The sequence below is a fragment of the Nycticebus coucang genome, chromosome 18 (genome assembly GCF_027406575.1).
Source record: "Nycticebus coucang isolate mNycCou1 chromosome 18, mNycCou1.pri, whole genome shotgun sequence".
Taxonomy (NCBI): Eukaryota; Metazoa; Chordata; class Mammalia; order Primates; family Lorisidae; genus Nycticebus; species Nycticebus coucang.
This window is the reverse complement of record NC_069797.1, coordinates 60116505-60136994: the sequence shown is the minus strand read 5'-3', so window position 1 is coordinate 60136994 and position 20490 is coordinate 60116505. Positions and strand designations below refer to the sequence as shown.

The 20490-nt window shown below is 41.5% G+C and overlaps 1 protein-coding gene and 1 pseudogene across 1 annotated transcript in view; both read right to left on the bottom strand.

Annotated features, from left to right (window-relative positions):
• The window catches only part of DBF4B (DBF4 zinc finger B), a 56607-nt gene that overhangs the window by 35013 nt on the left and 1104 nt on the right, over positions 1–20490 (bottom strand). The window contains 2 exon segments of the mRNA XM_053570311.1: positions 4218–4280; positions 4723–5150. Of these exon segments, the coding sequence (XP_053426286.1) occupies positions 4218–4280; positions 4723–4744 (85 nt within the window). The 5' untranslated portion in view covers positions 4745–5150.
• On the bottom strand, positions 17383–20138 carry LOC128571134 (60S ribosomal protein L37a-like; annotated as a pseudogene).

The window sequence follows — 20490 nt, the reverse complement described above, 5'->3', positions numbered from 1 at the left end:
TTTTTTTTTTTTTTTGGCTGGGGCTGGGTTTGAACCCACCACCTCCAGCATATGGGACCAGCGCCCTACTCCTTGAGCCACAGGTGCTGCCCCAAAGAGATGATTTTAAAAACAATCAGAAGAGGACGGGAATGGTGGCTTATGCCTGTAATCCTAGCACTTTGGTAGGCTAAGGGAGGATTGCTTGAGGCCAGGAATTTGAAACCAGCCTGATGAATGGTAAAATCCTGCCTCTACCAAAAAAAAAAAAAAAAAAAAAAGAAAGAAAAATTAGCCATGTGGTGTGGTTTGCTCACTCATATAGTCCCAGCTACTCATAAAAAACAAAGCAAATTTCCTAGTTTACTATATGGTTCAGATGTGAATAATTTTTTTTTTTAAGAGACAGAGTCTCACTTTATCACCCTTGGTAGAGTGCCGTGGCATCACAGCTCACAGCAACCTCCAACACCTGGGCTTAGGCGATACTCTAACCTCAGCCTCCCAAGTAGCTGGGACTACAGGTGCCTGCCACCAACACCCGGTTATTTTTTTGTTGCAGTTTGGCCAGGGCCATGTTCGAACCTGCCACCCTCAGTATATGGGGCCAGTGCCACACCCACTGAGCCACAGGCGCTGCCCTAGATGTGAATAATTTTTTTTTTTTTTTTGCAATTTTTGGCCGGGGCTGGATCTGAACAGACCACCTCCAGCATATGGGGCCGGCATCCTACTCCTTTGAGCCACAGGCACCACCTGGTGTGAATAATTTTTATATCTGTGGTTACAGATCCAGTGGGCTGGGCTACAACCCCTGGGCTACAGATCCAATGCATGGCCTGCTAGGAACTGGGCTGCACAAGAGTGGGAGAGAGGTAGTGTGATGAGTGAAGATTATGTGTATTATAGCCACTTCCCATCGATTGCATCACCACCTGAGCTCCACCTCCTGTCAGACTAGGGGTGGCATTAGATTCCCAAAGGAGTGTGAACCTTACAGTAAACTGTGCAAGCAAGGGATCTATTGTTGCCCACCTCCTTCTGAGAATCTAATGGGCATATCCCTCACTCTCCCCTTGTCCATGGAAAAATTATCTTCCATAAAACCAGTTCCTGGTACCAAAAATGTTGGGGACCACCTCTTTACATAACTAAAATAGTGTAAATATAAAATTACTGAACAAAAACTACTATATATATGCTGAGGGGGTGACAGGAAAGGAAGGGAATGTGTGTATGTAGTGCAGAGGAGTGGGTGAGGGCTGGAAAAAATCTTTACCTTCCATATTGGACAATCAATAGATTTTAAAATTGAAAACCACCCATGCATAGTGGCTTATGCCTGTAATCCCAGCACTCTGAGAGGCTGAGGTGGGAGGATTGTTTGAGGCCAAGAGTTCAAGACCAGTCTGGACAAAATAACAAAACCCCATCTCCACAAAAATAAATATATACATAAAAATTATCTTTAAGATAAATAAAAGCCAGGCGTGGTGGCTGTAATCCTAGTACTTTGGGAGTCTGAGGTGGATAGAACACTTGAGGTCAGGTGTTGAAGACCAGCCTGAGCAAAAGTGAGACCCTGTCTCTACTGAGGAAAACTAGTCAGACATTATGGTGGGTACCTATAGTCCCTGCTACTTGGGAGGCTGAGGCAAGAGGATCACCTGAGGCCAAGAGTTTGAGGTTGCTGTGAGCTATGATGCCACAGCACTGTACCCAGGGTAACAAAGTGAGACTGTCTCAAAAAAAAAGAATAAAACTGAAAACAAAAGCAATATGAACATACTATTACAGAAATAAGACAGTAACTACCAGAAGAAATAGCTAAAAGAGCTGTAAAATGCTCACATCCTAGGGTGTGGGAATCAGGAGGGATGAAAGAAGAAGCAAATCCCATGCCTGTTTTCTTGTGATAGACTTTGGCCTTTTTAAATTTTAATTTTAAGGGGGAGGAGGGCACTGGGAAGGGGGCACAGGCCAAGGGAGGAGAAAGTAGAAGGGTACATGCAGGAGAAAGTGGGGAAGTAGATGAGAAGGAGTGGACCTGGACTTTTAAACTAAGAATAAAACTGTAATAAAAATGAAAATAAAAACCCTTTAAAATCCATAAAATCAGGCTAGGCACAAGTTGGCTCATGCATGTAATCCTAGCACTCTGGGGATTCCTTGAGCTCAGGAGTTTGAAACCAGTCTGAGCAAAAGTGACATCACATCTCTACTAAAAATAGAAAAATTAGTAGGGGGTGGTGGTACATACATGTAGTCCCAGGTACTTGGGAGGCTGAGGCAGGAGGATCACCTGAGCCCCAGAGTTTCAAGTTGCTGTGTGCTATGATGACACCACATCACTCTACCCAGGGTAACAGAGTGAGACTGTCTCAATCTATCAATAAAAATTAAAAAAATAAAATAAAAACAACAACAAAACCCATAAAATGTGTAATCTAAAATCTTCTAAAGACAAAAGTTAAGTCACTTACTAAGGAACACGAACTAGACTGACATCAATTCTCAACAGCATCTACTTTTTGCAAGAAGAAAATACTGTAATTTTTCAATGTGTTTTTCTCTTTTCTCCCCCTGCCCCCCCCCACCGCCCGCCTTTTTTTACCTTTTTCTTTTTGAGACATAATCTCACTCAGTTCCTCTGGGTAGAATGCCATGGCATCATCATAGCTCACAACACCTCAAACTCCTGGGCTCAGATAATCCTCTTGCCTCACTCTCCAGAGAAGCTGGGACTACAGGCTCCTGCCACAATGCCTAGCTAGTTTTTCTATTTTTAGAAGAGAAGGAGTCTCTCACACTCTTGCTCAGACTGGTGGGGAACTCCTGAACTCAGGATATCCACCTGCCTGGGCCTCCCAGAGTGCTAGGATTACAGGGGTGAGCCACTGTGCCATACATTTTTCAATATGTTGAAGGAAAAAAACCTTGATTCAAGAATTTTAATAAAAAGAAAAATGAAGACATTCTCAGGCACACAAGTCTCAGGAAGTTTACCATACAAAGTCCCCTTTGAAAACACTTTTGGAGAAAGTTCTCTAGCAAAAAGTGAAATCCAAAAGAAAGCAACAACATATGGAAAGGACACATAAATAACTAGTAAAGTGTATTACTGTTCAAAAGAAGACAACCAAATGGCTTATCTGTAACTGCCTAAAACTAAAACTAGATGATACTAAGAAGGGGGAGGACTGAGGGAAATGCCCATGTGCTAAAATACTTATCTAATGGGTAGCAATGTTTATTGATAAACTTAAGGATTTTGTGGTAAACATAATGATGGATATAAGGGATTTTAAATAACTTAGATGTTTAACAAACTACACTACCCTGACTCTGCATTTCAGCTAATCTTGTCCATAATACCTTTTTTTTTTTTTAAGACAGAGTCTCCAGCTGTTGCCCTGGGTATAGTGCCCTGGTATCATAGCTCCCAGCAAACTCTAAATCTTGGGCTCAAGCTATCCCCTTGTCTCAGTTTTTCTATTTTCAGTAGACTAGGGTTTCACTTTTGCTCAGGCTGGTCTTGAACTTGTGAGCTCAAGCAATCTACCCTGCCTCAGCCTCCCAGAGTGCTAGGGTTACTGACATGAGCCACCGCACCCGGCCATAATATCTCACTCTTGTTTGATCTTTACCATGAATTCCTTTTCTTTTTCTTTTGAGACAGAGTCTCAAATTGTCACCTTGGTTGGAGTGCCGTAGTGTCACAACTCACAGCAACCTCTAACTCTTGGGCTTAAGCGAGAATCGCCTCAGCCTCCCAAGTAGCTGGGACTACAGGCGCCTGCCACAAGGCCCGTCTATTTTGTTGTTTTGTCACATGCCTGCTGGCAGGCCTGAGCTGGATTCGAACCCGGTGGTGTATGTGGCTAGCGCCCTAGCCGCAGAGCTACATGAATTCCTGTAATCTATGACATCCCGTACACACATGCGTGTACACACAAAAAACCACTAAGAGATTACAAAATTCCAATAGCGATAAAAATTTTCAGTCCTTAGCCGGGCATTGTGGCGGGCGCCTGTAGTCTCAGCTACTGGGAGACTGAGGCAAAAGAATCGCTTAAGCCCAGGAGTTTGAGGTTGCTGTGAGTTATGACACCACAGCACTCTACCGAGGGCGACATAGTTTTTTTGTTTTTTTTTTTTTCAGTCTTTCCCTTCTAACAGACCCTGGGGCAAGAGTAGCAAGTTTGACCTTACATCCCTAGTTCTGACCCATTACCCACCTACGTCCGGAGCCCGGAGCCTACTCTCAGCTGTGGAACCCTCCAGTTCAAGGTAATCGTCTCCTGAGAAAGGAGGACAAAACCATCTTCAGCAACCTTAGACCTCATCGCCCCCTCGTCCTACTGCCTGTCCAGTCTCCTAAGCCCCCAACGCGGCTCCCATAAAACAGGGAGCCTCAATTCCACCCCGACCTGTATCCCAAGTCAACCCCCGCGCCGCCTCCCAGGCGCTGGGCCCCTAGTCCCTCCGCCCCTTCTCAGACTCAGCTAGCTCAGCTTCAAGACCTCTGGGTTTTCCCTTGTATATGTCATTTCCGTACCTCCTTTCAGGCTCTTGTCCCGAGTCCCTCAGTCTCCTTTAGAGAGACCCCTCAACTCCTGAGACCCCATTCTGGTCCCTTATACCCTCATGTTCCGCACCTCGCGCCCACTGCGTAACCCTACATTTCCTCGGACCCCTTCCGCTTTCCTTATTACCCTTCTCTCCCCTTCCAGGCATCCGTACCCTTTCTTGGCTCACTCGTCATAGTCCAGGCTCCTTCTCGGCCTCCGTACTCCTTCCTCAAGACCTCCGTATTACATTTCTGAGCTCCATAAATTCTCTCAGATTCCCGAGTCCTAGTTATCCCTGTGCAACTACAGCATCATTCTCTAGGCATCTTCGGCCGCTGCAACGGTTTAAATTTCCTGCCGACTCCGCCCCGAAAACAAAGTAGCAGCTGCGAGACAGGTCCTACGGCATCCTTGGAAGGACAATATTAATTCAGCCTTTTTTTCTTTCCTCTATCCGTTAGCCCTTAGCTGTGCCTCCTTAATCTGGCTCTGCATTTCTCGGCTTTTCATTGGTTGGCGGGCTTTGCTCCTTGTCGCGTAGAAACTGAGGACTCGTAGCAGCATCTTAGAGATTCTTCACACAGAACTAGTTTGAAATTCCTAGGAATTTGAATAGCAAATAACAAAGTAAGCCTCAGTATTTGTAGTTCACATAAAGATTTTACTGACACATCATTTTATCTTTGCCCTCCTTTTTCTCCACTTACCTACCAACAAAAACGTCTCAAAAGAGGTGTCTGCATTCCACATCTTTTTTTTTTTTTTTTTTTTGTAGAGACAGAGTCTCACGGTACCGCCCTCGGGTAGAGTGCCGTGGCGTCACACGGCTCACAGCAACCTCTAACTCTTGGGCTTACGCGATTCTCCTACCTCAGCCTCCCGAGCAGCTGGGACTACAGGTGCCCGCCACAACACCCGGCTATTTTTCTGTTGCAGTTTGGCCGCGGCTGGGTTTGAACCCACCACCCTCGGCATATGGGGCCGGCGCCCTACTCACTGAGCCACAGGCGCCGCCCCACATTCCACATCTTTTTAAAAAAGACTCATTTAATTAGACATTGATCTTCAACTTTCCGCTAAAACCGTACATGTTCAGATCAGCTGTTACTTCTACTTTCCCAAATACTATCTTCATCTACCCAATTTTTACACTTGGAATAGATTACCTCCTTGAAACACTTGTCTTCTCTTTGCTTTCATAACTCAGCACTCTACCGGTTTTCAGTTTACCTCAGTCTCCTTTGCTGAATCCAAAGCCTCCATTCACCTATAAATGTAGGGGCATGCCAAGGCTTTAACACTTAACCCCCTAGGATATCTCATGCGTTCAGAATTTCTAGCTGTAGCTCCGACCCCCACTTCCTGAACTACAGATTTACATATTCAAGTGCCTACTGAACATCTAATAAGCAACCCAAGCTTAGCATGTTCCAAACAGAATGTTTGTTCCATACTCCCACCTGTTCTCTCAGTCTTCCTTCTCTCAGTAAATGTTATGGTTATCAGGCTGGCATGGTGGCTCACGCCTCTAATCCTTAGCACTCTGGGAGGCCCAGGTGGGTGGATGGCCTGAGCTCACCATTCCAGACCTGAGACAGAGCAAGACCCTGTCTCCAAAAATAGCCAGGCGACTTTTCTTAAACTGATAGAGGCCATCTACAACAAACCCATAGCCAATATCGTATTGAATGGAGTCTAATTGAAAACATTTCCACTCAGATCAGGAACCAGGCAAGGTTGCCCATTGTGTCCACTGTTCTGTAACATTGTAATGGAAGTCTTAGCCATCACAATCAGGCAAGAGAAGGTGATCAAGGGTATCCAAATAGGGTCAGAGGAGATCGAACTTTCACTCTTTGCTGATGATATGATTTTATACCTGGAAAACCCCAGGGACTCAACTACAAAACTCTTAGAAGTGATCAAGGAATACAATAGCACCTCAGGATACAAAATCAATACTCACAAATCAGTAGCTTTTATATATACCAATAACAGTCAAGCTGAAAAAACAGTCAAGGACTCTATTCCTTTTACGGTAGTGCCAAAAAAGATGAAATATTTGGGAATTTACCTAATAAAGGACGTGAAAGATCTCTATAAAGAGAATTATAAAACTCTGAGAAAAGAAATAGCTGAAGATGTTAGCAAACGGAAAAACATACCATGCTCATGGCTAGGAAGAATCAACATTATTAAAATGTCCTTATTACCCAAAGCACTATACAAATTTAGTGTAATCCCTATGCAAGCACCACTGTCATACTTTAAAGATCTGGAAAAAATAGTACTTCGTTTTATATGGAACCAGAAAAAACCTCGAATAGCCAAGACGTTACTCAGAAATAAAAACAAATCAGGAGGAATCACGCTCGTTACCAGACTTCAATCTATACTATAAATCTATAGTGATCAAAACAGCATGGTACTGGCACAAAAATATAGAGGTAGATGTATGGAACAGAATTGAGAATCAAGAGATGATCCCAGACACTTATTGTCACTTGATCTTTGATAAGCCTATCAAAAATATAAATTGGGAGAAAGATTCCTTAACGAATGGTCCTGGGAGAACTGGCTAGCGACTTGTTGAACACTAAAACTGGACCCACACCTTTCACCATTAACAAAAATTGACTCACTAAAAGATTTAAACTTAATACATGAAACTATAAAGATTCTTGGAGAGAGTGCAGGGGAAACACTTGAAGAAATTGGCCTGGGAGAATACTTTATGAGGAGGACCCCCAGGGCAATTGAAGCAACACCAAAAATACATTACTGGGATCTGATCAAACTAAAAAGCTTCTGCACAGCCAAGAACACGGTTAAGTTAAGCAGGAGGACAGCCCTCAGAATGGGAGAGGATATTTGCCGGTTATGTTTCTGACAAAGGTTTGATAACCAGAGAACTCAAACTTATTAATAAGAAAAGAACAAGTAATCCCATTTCATTGTGGGCAAGGGACTTGAACAGAAGCTTCTCTGAAGAAGATAGGCGCATGGCCTACAGACACATGAAAAAATGCTCATCATCTTTAATCATCAGAGAAATGCAAATCAAAACCACTTTGAGATATCATCTAACTCCAGTAAGAGCGGCTCACATAACAAAATCCCAAAACTACAGATGTTGGCATGGATGTGAAGAAAAGGGAACACTTCTGTACTGCTGGTGGGAATGCAAGCTAATACATCCCTTTTGTTTTCTAAAATTTATTTTTATTATTTTTTATTAAATCATAACTTTGTACATTGATGCATTTATGGGTTCAGGGTATTGCTAATACATCCCTTTTGGAAAGAAGTATGGAATACTCAGGGATCTAAAAGTAAACCTGCCATTCAATCTTGCAATTCCTTTACTAGGAATATATCCAAAAGACCAAAAATCACTTTATAACAAAGATATTTGCACCAGATTGTTCATTGCACCTCAATTCATAATAGCCAAGTCATGGAAGAAGCCCAAGTGCCCGTCAACCCATGAATGGATTAAGAAATTGTGGTATATGTATACCATGGAATTTTTTTTTTTTTTTTTGTAGAGACAGAGTCTCACTTTATGGCCCTCTGTAGAGTGCCGTGGCCTCACACAGCTCACAGCAACCTCCAACTCCTGGGCTTAAGCGATTCTCTTGCCTCAGCCTCCCGAGCAGCTGGGACTACAGGCACCCGCCACAACGCCCGACTATTTTTTGGTTGCAGTTTGGTCGGGGCCGGGTTTGAACCCGCCACCCTCGGTATATGGGGCCGGCGCCTTACCAACTGAGCCATAGGCGCCGCCCTATACCATGGAATATTATGCAGCCTTAAAAAAGATGGAGACTTTACCTCTTTGATGTTTATATGGATGGAGCTGAAACATATCCTGCTTAGTAAAGTATCTCAAGAATGGAGGAAAAAGTATCCAATGTACTCAGTACTATTCTGAAATCAATTTACAGTCACTCACACTTTCATATGAAGAATAGATTTCAACCATGGCCCAAGATGAAGGAGGGGGCATGGGAGGGGATGGAGGTCAGATGGAGGGATGGTGAATGGTGGGATCACACCTATGGTGCACACTGCAAGGGTACATGTCAGATCTATTAAGTATAAAGTATAAATGTCTTAACACAATAATTAAGTAAATGAGGTGAGGGATATATTAACCAGTATGATGTAAGCATTCCAAATTGTATATGAAATCAGCACATTGTAGCCCAAAAATGCATTAATGTATACATGATCTATCTCTTTATCATTTAATAAAAATAAATAAATAAATAAATAGCTGGGCATTGTGGCAGGCCCCTGTAGTCCCAACTACTTCAGAGGCTGAGGCAAGAGAATTACTTGAGCCCAAGAGTTAGAGGTTACTGTGAGCTATGATGCTACAGCACTCTACCGAGGGCGACAAAGTGAGACTCTTTTTCAAAAATAAAAAAAAAAAAAACCCAGCATCGTAAAGGTATATATAGCACATATACTTGGTATTCCTTCCAGTGGGGCCTCTCCCTGCAGTAAGATTATACTTTCCATCCCTGATGAACTAAGGTTGGGATAAATGACTTGCTTTGGCTTATGAAAAAAGAAAAAAGTAAGACATACCACTTTCAAGCAGAAGCCTGAAGAGCCACGATGATGCACTATGTTCTCTTTTCCCATCACAGTGACTAGCATTGTCTCAACTAGAGGATACTATGTCAGCTTGGGTTTCTCAGCGAAGATGACATGAAATGGAACCATGTAAACCTATAATGGATCTGCAGCATGGATAAGAAATAAACCTTTAAAAAAATTTTATTATCTGGGCGGCGCCTGTGGCTCAAGGAGTAGGGCGCCGGTCCCATATGCTGGAGGTGGCGGGTTCAAACCCAGCCCCGGCCAAAAAAAAAAAAAATTTTATTATTGGGCGGCGCCTGTGGCTCAGTCGGTAGGGTGCCAGCCCCATATACCGGGGGTGGCGGGTTCGGACCCGGCCCCTGCCAAACTGCAACCAAAAAATAGCCGGGCGTTGTGGCGGGCGCCTGTAGTCCCAGCTGCTTGGGAGGCTGAGGCACGAGAATCGCTTGAGCCCAGGAGCTGGAGGTTGCTGTGAGCTGTGTGAGGCCACAGCCACTCTACCAAGGGCCATAGAGTGAGACTCTGTCTCTACAAAAAAAAAAAAAAAAATTTTATTATCACTAATATTCTTTATTCTATATATTTAAAGTATACAACATGATCTTTTGGCATACAAAGAAATGAAATGATTATATATAAAGAAATGATTACTATAGTCAGAGCAATATAGCCATCATCTTTCACAGTTATCCTTTATTTTGTGGTAACAGCACCTAAAATCAACTCATTTAGCAAATTTTCAGTATACAAAACAATATTTTTAGCTATACTCCTCATACAGTACATTAGATCACTAGACTTAATCATTATAATTGCTAAAGTGTACTCTTTGACCTATTTCTCTCCATTTCCTTTCCCTCTTTTCCCCTGATAACCGCCATTTTACTCTATTTGTATTTATTTGACTTGGTCTTTTTTTTTAGATTCCACATATAAGTTGAAAATATATTCTTTTTTGTGTGTGTCTGGCTTATTTCACTAGTATTAAGTCCTTCAGATTCATCCATATTTTGGTATCCTTTTTTAAATGGATCGAAGAGTATTTCATTTTTAATATTTTAATATATACTACATTTTTTATCCACTTATCTGTTGATGAACATCTAGGTTAACTTCATATCTTGACTATTATAAATGATAATAGTTATAAGGAAAAAATAGGACTAGAAATTCAGTACCACCACAAAATTTTAGAATTTATTAATTTAACAAAAGATATTATAGTGCCAAATTGATTAAGACATAAAAATCAAAGCATTAACATAGCTACAATGAGAAAGACAAATACACCAGCTGATATTTGCTGGGAAATTTTGAACACATTTCTTTTCTTTCTTTTTATTGAGATAGAGTCTCACTTTGTCATTGGGTATAGTGCCGTGGCCTCATAGCTCACAGCAACCTCAAATTCTTGGGCTCAAGGGATTCTCTTGCCTCAGTCTCCCTACTAGCTGGGACTACAATGCCCAGCTATTTTTTTGTTTGTTTGTTTAGCAGGCCCTGGCTGGCTTCAAACCCACCAGCCCCAGAGCATGTGGCTGGCACCCTAACCACTGAGCTATGGGTGCCCTTGAACATATTTCTTTTGGTAAATTGATAGATGAAACAAAGTAATCAGTAAGTACACAGAGGACTTGAAAAAGTCTGCCTATAAAAGTCACAGTCTATTATATCCTGAATAATCAGAAAGTAACAATTATTTTCATGTACATATAGAATATATAAAAACAGTGACTAGGGTGGCGCCTGTGGCTCAACGGGTAGGGCGCCGGTCCCATATGCCAGAGGTGGCGGGTTCAAGCCCAGCCCCGGCCAAAAAAAATAAAAAATAAAAAAAAAAAAACAGTGACTAAATATCAGGCCGTAAGAAGCATGAGAAATAATTATAAAGAAGCAGAACCATTAGTACTTCTTTTTTTTTTTTTTTTTTTTTTGTGGTTTTTGGCCAGGGCTGGGTTTGAACCCACCACCTCTGGCATATGGGACCAGCGCCCTAGCCCTTTGAGCCACAGGCGCTGCCCAGTACTTCTTTATAATTACCAAATAATTATAAAGAAGCAGTACCAATAATACCAGCAGTATTACTGAGCATAATATTTTGCAATAAAATGGAAATTGATAATCAATGATAGTTATCCTCCATATATTTTGAAAAATAAAGTATGAAGTAAGTCCTATGTCAAAGAAGAACCATAAAAGAAATTTAATTTTAAAAGAATGTTTAAAATATGTGAGAATGGGCTTGGCGCCTGTAGCTCAAGCAGCCATATACACTGGAGCTGGTGGGTTCAAATCCAGCCCAGGTCTGCCAAACAACAATGACAACTACAACCAAAAAATAGCCGGGTATTGTGGCGGGTCCCTGTAGTCCCAGCTACTTGGGAGGCTGATGCAAGAGAATTGCTTAAGCCCAAGAGTTTGAAGTTACTGTGAGCTGTGATGCTATAGCAGTCTAGCCAGGGTGACAGGTAAGACTGTCTCAAAAAAAAAAAGAAAGAAAGAAAAACTAGCACTCCACCCAGGGGCAACAGCTTGAAACTCTGTCTCAAAAAAAAAAAAAAAAAGTGAGAATGTCAGTACTGAGTACCTATTATGTGTCAGATAATGTTCTAGGACAGTTGAACAAAATGGATACATTCCTTGCTCTCATGAAAATTTATATTATTCTGAGGACAGGAAGACAATAAATAACATGGCAGAAGATGGTCAGTGTGAAGGAGATGAATGAAATATGGAAGGTGGAGAGGGAGTTCTAAGGGCCAGTGGGCAATGAATGGTTCACTGAAGCAAGACTTCAGGAGATTAAGGAACAAGCCATGCTGAAGTGTGTGAGGGAACATCCAGTGTTGTTTGTTTTTTTGAGACAGAGTCTCACTATGCTGCCCTCAGTAGAGTGCCATGGTGTCACAACTCACAGCAACCTTAAACTTTTGGGCTTAAGCGATTCTCTTGCCTCAGCCTCCCAAGTAGCTGGGACTACAGGCGCCCACCACAACGCCCGGCTAGTTTTGTTGTTGTTGTTGCAGTTGTCATTGTTGTTTAGCTGGCCTGGGCTGTGTTCAAACCCGCCAGCCTCAGTGTATGAGGCAAGCGCCGTACCTACTGTGCTACAGGCGCCAAGACTTTTTTTTTTTTAAGACAGTGTCTCACCTTGTCACCCAGGCTAGAGTGCCATGGTGTCATCATAGCTCACAGCAATCTCACTCAGTCTCTTGGTTTCTTTCCTTCCACCTTATGAACCAACCTCTGTTACCTTCAAACTTTTCCTCTGCAGTTTTCTCATCTCTCTTAGCCTTCATAGAATTGATTAGGCTTTGGCTTAAGGCAATATATAAACATTGTGGCTGGTTGATCTTCTATCCAGACTGCTTAAACTTTCTCCATATCATGAATAAGGCTGTCTTGCTTTCTTATTGTTTGTGTATTCACCAGCCTAGCACTTTTAACTTCCTTCAAGAACTTTTCCTTTGCAATCAAAAATTGGTTAACTTTGGCTTAAGAGGCCTAGCTTTTGAACTATCTCAGCTTTCAAACTTCCTTCCTAATTAAGCTTAATCATATCTGGCTTCTTAAAAAAATTGACAGGTTTTCACTCTATCACCCAGGCTAGAGTGCAGTGGCATTGTCACAGCTCACTGTAGCCTCAAACTTCTCCTGCTTCAGCCTACTGAGTACCTGGAACTATAGGTACATGCCACCGCACTTGGCAAAAAAAAATTTTTTAGGGGCAGCATCTGACTATGTTGCCTAGGCTGATCCCAAACTTCTAACCTCAAGTGGTCCTCTTGCTTCAGCCTCCCAAAGTGCAAGGATTATAGATATGAGCCACTGTGCCTGGCCATAGCTTATGATTTAAAGCTAGAGATATACATTTCTTCCTTTTACTTGAAAATTTAAGAGGCCACTTTTGGGTTATTAATTGGCCTAATTTCAATATTTTTGTTTCTCAGGGAATTGGGAAGCCCAATGAGAGGAAAAGAGAAGGTGGAACATCCAGTCAGTGGAGCAGTCAGAACATACACATAGGGTGGCGCCTGTGGCTCAGAGGAGTAGGGCGCCGGCCTCATGTGCTGGAGGTGGTGGGTTCAAACCCAGGCCCAGCCAGAAACTGAAAAAAAAAAAAGAACATACACATATATCAATTAAGTTCATCATGCCCCCAAATAATTACAATAGTGACATAAAGATCACTGATCACAGATTACCATAAAAGATATAACAATAATGAAAACGTTTAAAATATTCTGAAAATTACAAAAATGTGACATAGAGACACATAGTAAGCATATATTGTTGGAAAATGGTACAAATACACTTGCTACACAGGGTTGTCACAAACCTTCCGTCTGTAAAAACACAAATCTGGGAAGCCCAATAAAAAGAGGTATGTCTGTATTAGGGATATAGGTGTCCTGCTTGATGATGAAAGAAACAATTCACCAGGAACTATAATAACATAGTATTTATATGAATTTAACAACATAGCCTCAACATATTTAAGGCAGAAACTGATAGATATAGGAGGTAAAAATATACAAATATAGTGGGACATTTTAACATACTTTTTCCTAAAACTTATAGATTAAAAAACCCAAATTAGCAACATAAAGATTAAAAAGTATAATAAATCACATCTAATATACATACATAAAATCTTAGAGCCAACAATTAAAAAAATAAATATTATTTCAAATATACATGGAACGTTACAAAAATTCACTTATATTAGGTCATTAAAGTGTTGACCAATGCCAAAAATCAACATCATACAGAACATATGCTATGAGCATAATATAACAAAGTTAGAAATCGATAACAAAAAGACAATTTTATTTTAAGAAGTAAAACAGGACTAGGTGTGGTGGCTCATATCTATGATTCTGGCACTTTGACAGGCCAATGCAGGAAGACTGCTTGAGGTCAGTTTTATTTTATTTTTTATTTTTTTTTTTTGGCCGGGGCTGGGTTTGAACCCGCCACCTCCAGCATATGGGACCGGCGCCCTACCCGCTGAGCCACAGGCGCCGCCCTTGAGGTCAGTTTTAGACCAGCCTGAGCAACACAGCAACACCTCATTTCTATATACAAAAAAAAAAAAAAAAATTAGAAAAATTAGCTGAGCATGAAAATTAGCCAGGTAAGGTAGTGTGTTCCTGTAATCTCAGCTACTCCAGAGCTGAGGCAGGAGGATTGCTTGAGCCCAGGAGTTTGAGATTGCAGCAAATCATAATGATGCCTTATACTCTCTAGCCCAGCAGCACAGGCAACAGACCAAGACCTGTCTCCAAAAAAGAAAAAAAAAAAAAAGAGTAAACCAGATTAAACAAAATGCATACCTGTGGAAATTTAAAATCACACTTCTAAATAGTTCAATCATGACAGGAGAATAAAACAATAAAAATTGTTAATATATTGAAAACTGCACCATGTATATGTAAATCCACGTATCAAAAGCTGAGATTCAGGCTTGGCGCCTGTAGCACAGTGGTTACGGCACCAGCCACATACCCCAAAGTTGGTGGGTTAGAACCTGGCCTGGGCCTGCTAAACAACAATGACAACTGCAACAAAGAATAGCTGAGCTTTGAGGTGGGTGCCTGTGGTCCCAGCTACTTGGAAGGCTGAGGCAACAGAATCATTTAAGCCCAAGAGTTTGAGGTTGCTTTGAGATGTGACGCCACAGCTCCCTACTGAGGGTGATATAGTGAAACTCTGTCTCAAAAAAAAAAAAGCTGAGATTCATTTTGTGAAATTTAGCTAAGGTACTATATGAAAATGTGTTAACTAAAAAAGTAAAAAAAAAAAAAATGTATAACTTAAATTAGAAAATAAGAAAGATTGAAATGAATCAGTGTTCAACTTGAGAAGAAAATGAACAAAAGATTAAACCCAAAGCCTGTAGATGGTCAGATATAACAAAGAGGAAGAATTAATGAAATAGAAAAGAATGTGTAGATATCTACAAATCAATGTGGAAACAACAAAGGCAAATAACCCAATAGAAAAATCCACAAGGAGGCTAGGTGCAGTGGCTCAAGTCCAATCCCAGTACACTGGGAGGCTGAGGCAGAAGGATTACTAGAGGCCAGGAGTTCAAGACCAGCTTGGGCAAAATAGAGAGATCCGATTCCTGTCTCTACAAAAAAATTTAAAAAGTTGGGTGGCGCCTGTGGCTTAGCGGGTAGGGCGCCGGGCCCATATGCCAGAGGTTGCGGGTTCAAACCCAGCCCCAGCCAAAAAAAAAAAATTTAAAAAGTTAGCCAGGTGTGGTGATACGTACCTGTAGTCCTGGCTACTCAAGGAAGGTGAGGCAGGAGGATCACTTTAGCTCAGGAGTTTAAAGTTGCAGGGAGCTATGATCACACCACTGCACTCCAGCATGGGCAACAGAGTAAGACCCTGTCTCTCCCCCCAAAAAAAGTTTATATATATATATATATATATATATATATATATATATATATATATATCCAATAACTTCTCATTAGTTTGCAAGAACTGATAAACATCAAGGAAGATGGAAATTAGTTCAGTTTCAATGTCAATAAAAGACTTGGAAGATGGGAATTAAAAATGGCTATCTGGTTGTGTTAAGTGCAGTGATGCAGATTTTTAAAAAACAGAATAAGAAATTATTTGGCCGGGCACTGTGGCTCACACCTGTAATCCTAGCACTCTGTGAGGCCGAGGCAGGTGGATTGCTGGAGTTCACAAATTTGAGATTAGGCTGAGAAAAAGTGAGACCCCATCTCTACTAAAAATAGAAAAGCCGAGGCAAGAGGATCACTTGAGTCTGAGATGGAAGTTGCTGTAAGCTATGACATCATAGTACTCTACCCAGGGCAACAGATGAAGACTCTGTCTCAAACAAAAAAAAAAAGAAAAGAAAGAAAGAAATATTCATACAAATCGTCCAGGCATGGTGGCTCATGCCTATAATCCTAGCACTCTGGGAGGCTGAGGCATGTGGATGGCTTGAGTTCAGGAGTTTTGAGACCAGTCTGAGCAAGAGCAAGACCCCATCTCTACTAAAAATAGAAAAAATAGCTGGGCATTGTGGTGGGTGCCTAAACTCCCAGCTACTGGGGAGGCTGAGGCAAGAGGATTGCTCAAGCCCAAGAGTTTGAGGTTGCTGTGAGCTATGATACCGCGGCACTCTACCCAGAGTGACAGAGTGAGACTCTGTCTCAAAAAAATTTAAAAAAGGAAATATTCATGAAGTAGACAGACTATTATAATAAATCCATGTTGTTCAACATCCTTCCCCATTCTTACCTTTGTTCACTGAATAATCATCTGTAGTCAAGATAGTCAAGAAATAAACAGAACTTAAAACCAGACCTTTGAATGGACGTTATAGTGTTGAAAATTTAAAAAGTAATGACTACTACTAAACTGTACATTTAATGGTTACAATGGTAAATTTTATATTTTATGACAATTGAAAATATGTCAACGGGGGAGGAGTAATGAAGCATCTTCAACTACATTATTTATTCACTTTTTAGAGATAGGGTCTCACTCTTTCATCCAGGCTGGAGTGCAGTGATGTATTTGGGGCTCTCTGTAGCCATGAAGTCCTCCTGAGTTGACCTCCCAAAGTGTTGTCATTACAGGTGAGAGCCACCTCATCCAGGCAACCACAGTTTTTACAGAGGACTTCTGGTACCACAAATAAGTAAATAAATATTTGTGTACATACCATTTTAATGTATATCTTATGAGAGACATATCAATTTGGCACATTTCATATAAATAATTCTTAAGCAATTACATATCTTATATTAGGAGTGCATGCTGAAAATATTTTTACTGCTATGAGTATGTGGCAAAAATATGTTTGACATTTACAATTCTAGAGAAACTTTCCTATAAGTGGGCAAGGAGATTATATAAAAATGTGAACTGAAGCTCTGTTTGGAAAACTGGGAAACAATCCAAATGTCCATCAACAGAGGAATGGGTCAGTTGAGGTATACTCGAGCAATGGCATTTATACAGTGGTTTAAATAAATGGATAACAGCTATATGGGTAAATATTTGAAACAATCTTAAGTAAAAAAGAAGCACATTGCAGAATGAAAAGTACAACATGCAAAATGATGTGATACATTGTTGATGATTACATACGTATGTTGTAACATGTATTACATATGTAGTAATATGTACTGTGTTTAAAAACATTCAAGAGGAAGATAAACACCGAATTCAGGAATAGTGGTTACCTCTGGGGAGGGAGGGAAGGAAATGGGATTGAAGGAAAGGCTGCAGATAGGCTTTTTTTTTTTTTTTTTTTGAGAAAGAGTCATTTTGTCACCCTGAGTAGAGTGTGGTGGCATCATAGCTCACAGCAACCTCAAACTCTTGGGCTCAAGCGATTCTCTTGCTTCAGCCTCCTGAGTAGCTAGGCCTATAGGCACTGGCCACAATGCCCAGGTGTTTTTTAGAGATGGGGTCTCACTCCTTTTTTTTTGAGACAGAGTCTTACTATGTTGCCCTCGGTGGAGTGCCCTGGTGTCACAGCTCACAGCAACCTCAAACTCTTGGGCTTAAGTGATTCTCTTGCCTCAGCCTCCCAAGTACTTGGGACTACAGGCGCCTGCCACAGTGCCCAAATATTTTTTGTTGCAGCTGTCATTGTCATTTAGCTGGCCCACACTGGGTTCGAACCTGCCAGCCTCAGTGAGTGGCTGGCGCCATCACCACTGTGCTACGGGTGCCGAGCCTGGGGTCTTGCTCTTGTTCACACTGGGTCTCGAAATCTTGAGCTCAAGCAACCCACTTGCCTCAGTTTCTCAGAGTGCAAGGATTACAGGCATGAGCCACTGTGCCCAGCCTTAGGCTTTATTTCTTTAACATACAAAAAAATAACAGGCCAGGCATGGTGGCTCATGCCTGTAATTCTAGTACTCTGGGAGGCCAAAGTCAGAGTGTCCTTTGAGCTCAGGAGTTTGAGACCACCTTGACCAAGAGTGACACCCTGTCTCTACTAAAAGTAGGAACAAGGTATGATGATGGGGCGCTTGTAGTACCAATTACTCGGAAGGCTGAGGCAAGAGGATCACTCATACCCAAGAATTTGAAGTTGCTGTGAGCTATGATGATGCCATAGCACTGTACCCAGGTTGACAGAGTGAGACTGTCTCAAAAAGAAAAAAAAAAAAGAGAGAGATGCAAGTAAATAAATATGACAAAAAGCTCAAAACTAGTTTCCCTGAGTTCTCCACAACCATTTTCACATCCCTTCCGTATCTTCCAGAGATGTAAACAACCAGGTCAAAATATTTAAATGTTTGGTAGAGTACCTCTTGTACTGATGTCCCGCACTCAAAAGGTACCTCACCTTTTTAAATACTAATGGTAACAAACATTACACTCTTCTGAGTTTCACTTTTTTAACAATATTAACTCGAATTTAGTTACGTGTCAGTACATAAAGACCTTCTTTGTTTTTTTTACAGCTGTACAGTACTTCTTTGTGTGGATACACAAGACTTTTTTGAGCCAGTCTCCTATATATGGAAGGTAGACCATTTCTTTCCTTTTACTAGAAAAAGCTTCAGTGCTATGAATACCCTTATAAATATGTCATTCTGCACACAGGTATGGACTATAATAAATATAAGTAGAAATGCTGGATCTTTTCAAACAGCCTTCCAACTAGATTATGTCAATTTACTTCCTTCTCCAATACTTTCCTATACTTACTACCTAAGCAGAGGTCAATACAGTATATTATCAGACTTTTTGTTTGTAGAGACAGAGTCTCACTTTACTGCTTTCAGTAGAGTGCCATGATGTCACAGGACTCACAGCAACCTCTAGCTCTTGGGCTTCAGTGATTCTCCCGCCTCAGCCTCCCGAGCAGCTGGGACTACAGGCGCCCACCACAATGCCTGGATTGGACTTTTTTAATTTTTATTTTATATTTTGACTTTTTTTATTCTTGAGACAGCATATCACTGTTGCCTAGGCTGGAGTACTGTGGCCTAGCTCACAGGAACCTCAAACTCCAGGGTTCAAGCCATCCTCCCGCCTCAGCCTCCTCAGTAGCTGGGACTACAGACAGTTGCCATAATGCCTAGCTAATTTTTCTATTTTTAAGTAGAGACAGGGTCTGGCTCTTCTTCAGACTGGTCTTGAACTTCTGGGTTCAAACGATTCTCTTACCTCAGCCTCTCAGAGTCCTAGAATTACAGGTATGAGCCCCTGTGCCTGGCCTATTATCAGACTTTTTGATTTGGTAAGTAGATAGGGTATTTCACTGCAATTTTAATTTGCATAATTTCCTTTTTTTAATTATCTCATTTATTATTATTATTATTGAGGAAAAGTCTCACTATGTTGCCCTCGGTAAAGTGCTGTGACGTCACAGCTCACAGTAACCTCAAACTCTTGGGCTTAAGCGATTCTCTTGCCTCAGCCTCCCTTGTGGCTGCTGGTACTACACGTGCCCACCACAGCCTGGCTATTTTTTTGTTGTAGTTGTCATTGTTGTTTAGCAGGCCCTGGCTGGGTTTGAACCCGCCAGCCCTAGTATATGTGGCTGGCGCCCTAACCACTGAGCTACGAGCGCTGAGCCTACCCCATTTATTATTGGCTTGTGTTGCCTGAAAAGGTTGAGCTTCTGTTGGTCTTTCAATTCCTTCAGTCTTCTGATGGCAGACTTTACTGTAACAGCAGAAGTGGTGTTGTAGGTCCAGGCACCACCAGCTACTGTTTTCATGCAGGAACCACAGTGCCAGATCCCCACAGCTAGGATTAACAGCTCATTTCTTCATCTTGGTTTTGTCACAGAAGGAGCAAGTGTACTTGGCCTGCTGGCTGATTTCAATTTTCTTCATTTTCCGGAGGGAGGCATCATAGCACGTCCCATATTTACTAAGGATCCCAACCTGCTTGGTGAGTTTAGCACAGAGAGGTGCATATTTTAATTTCTGTAATCTGTTTGCCATTTGTCCATTTGTATGATTTTTTAAATCAATCGTTACTTTTGTAATAAAATAGCCAATGAGGATATTCTTTTTTTGTTGTTTTTTTGAGACAGTCACACTCTGTTGCCCTTTGTAGAGTGCCATGGCATTATAGCTCACAGCAACCTCAAACGCCTGGGTTCAAGTTATCCTCTTGCTTCAGCTTCCCAAGTAGCTGCTACTACTGGCAACTGCCACAATGCCTGGCTATTTTTTTTTTTTTTAAAGAGACTCTTTATCTGTATCTTTACATTTAAAATGGGACAACAGCCAGACAGAGTGGCTCTGGCCGTTAATCCTAGCATCTTGGGAGGCTCAGCTGGGTGGATTGCTTGAGTTTAGGAGTTCAAGATCAG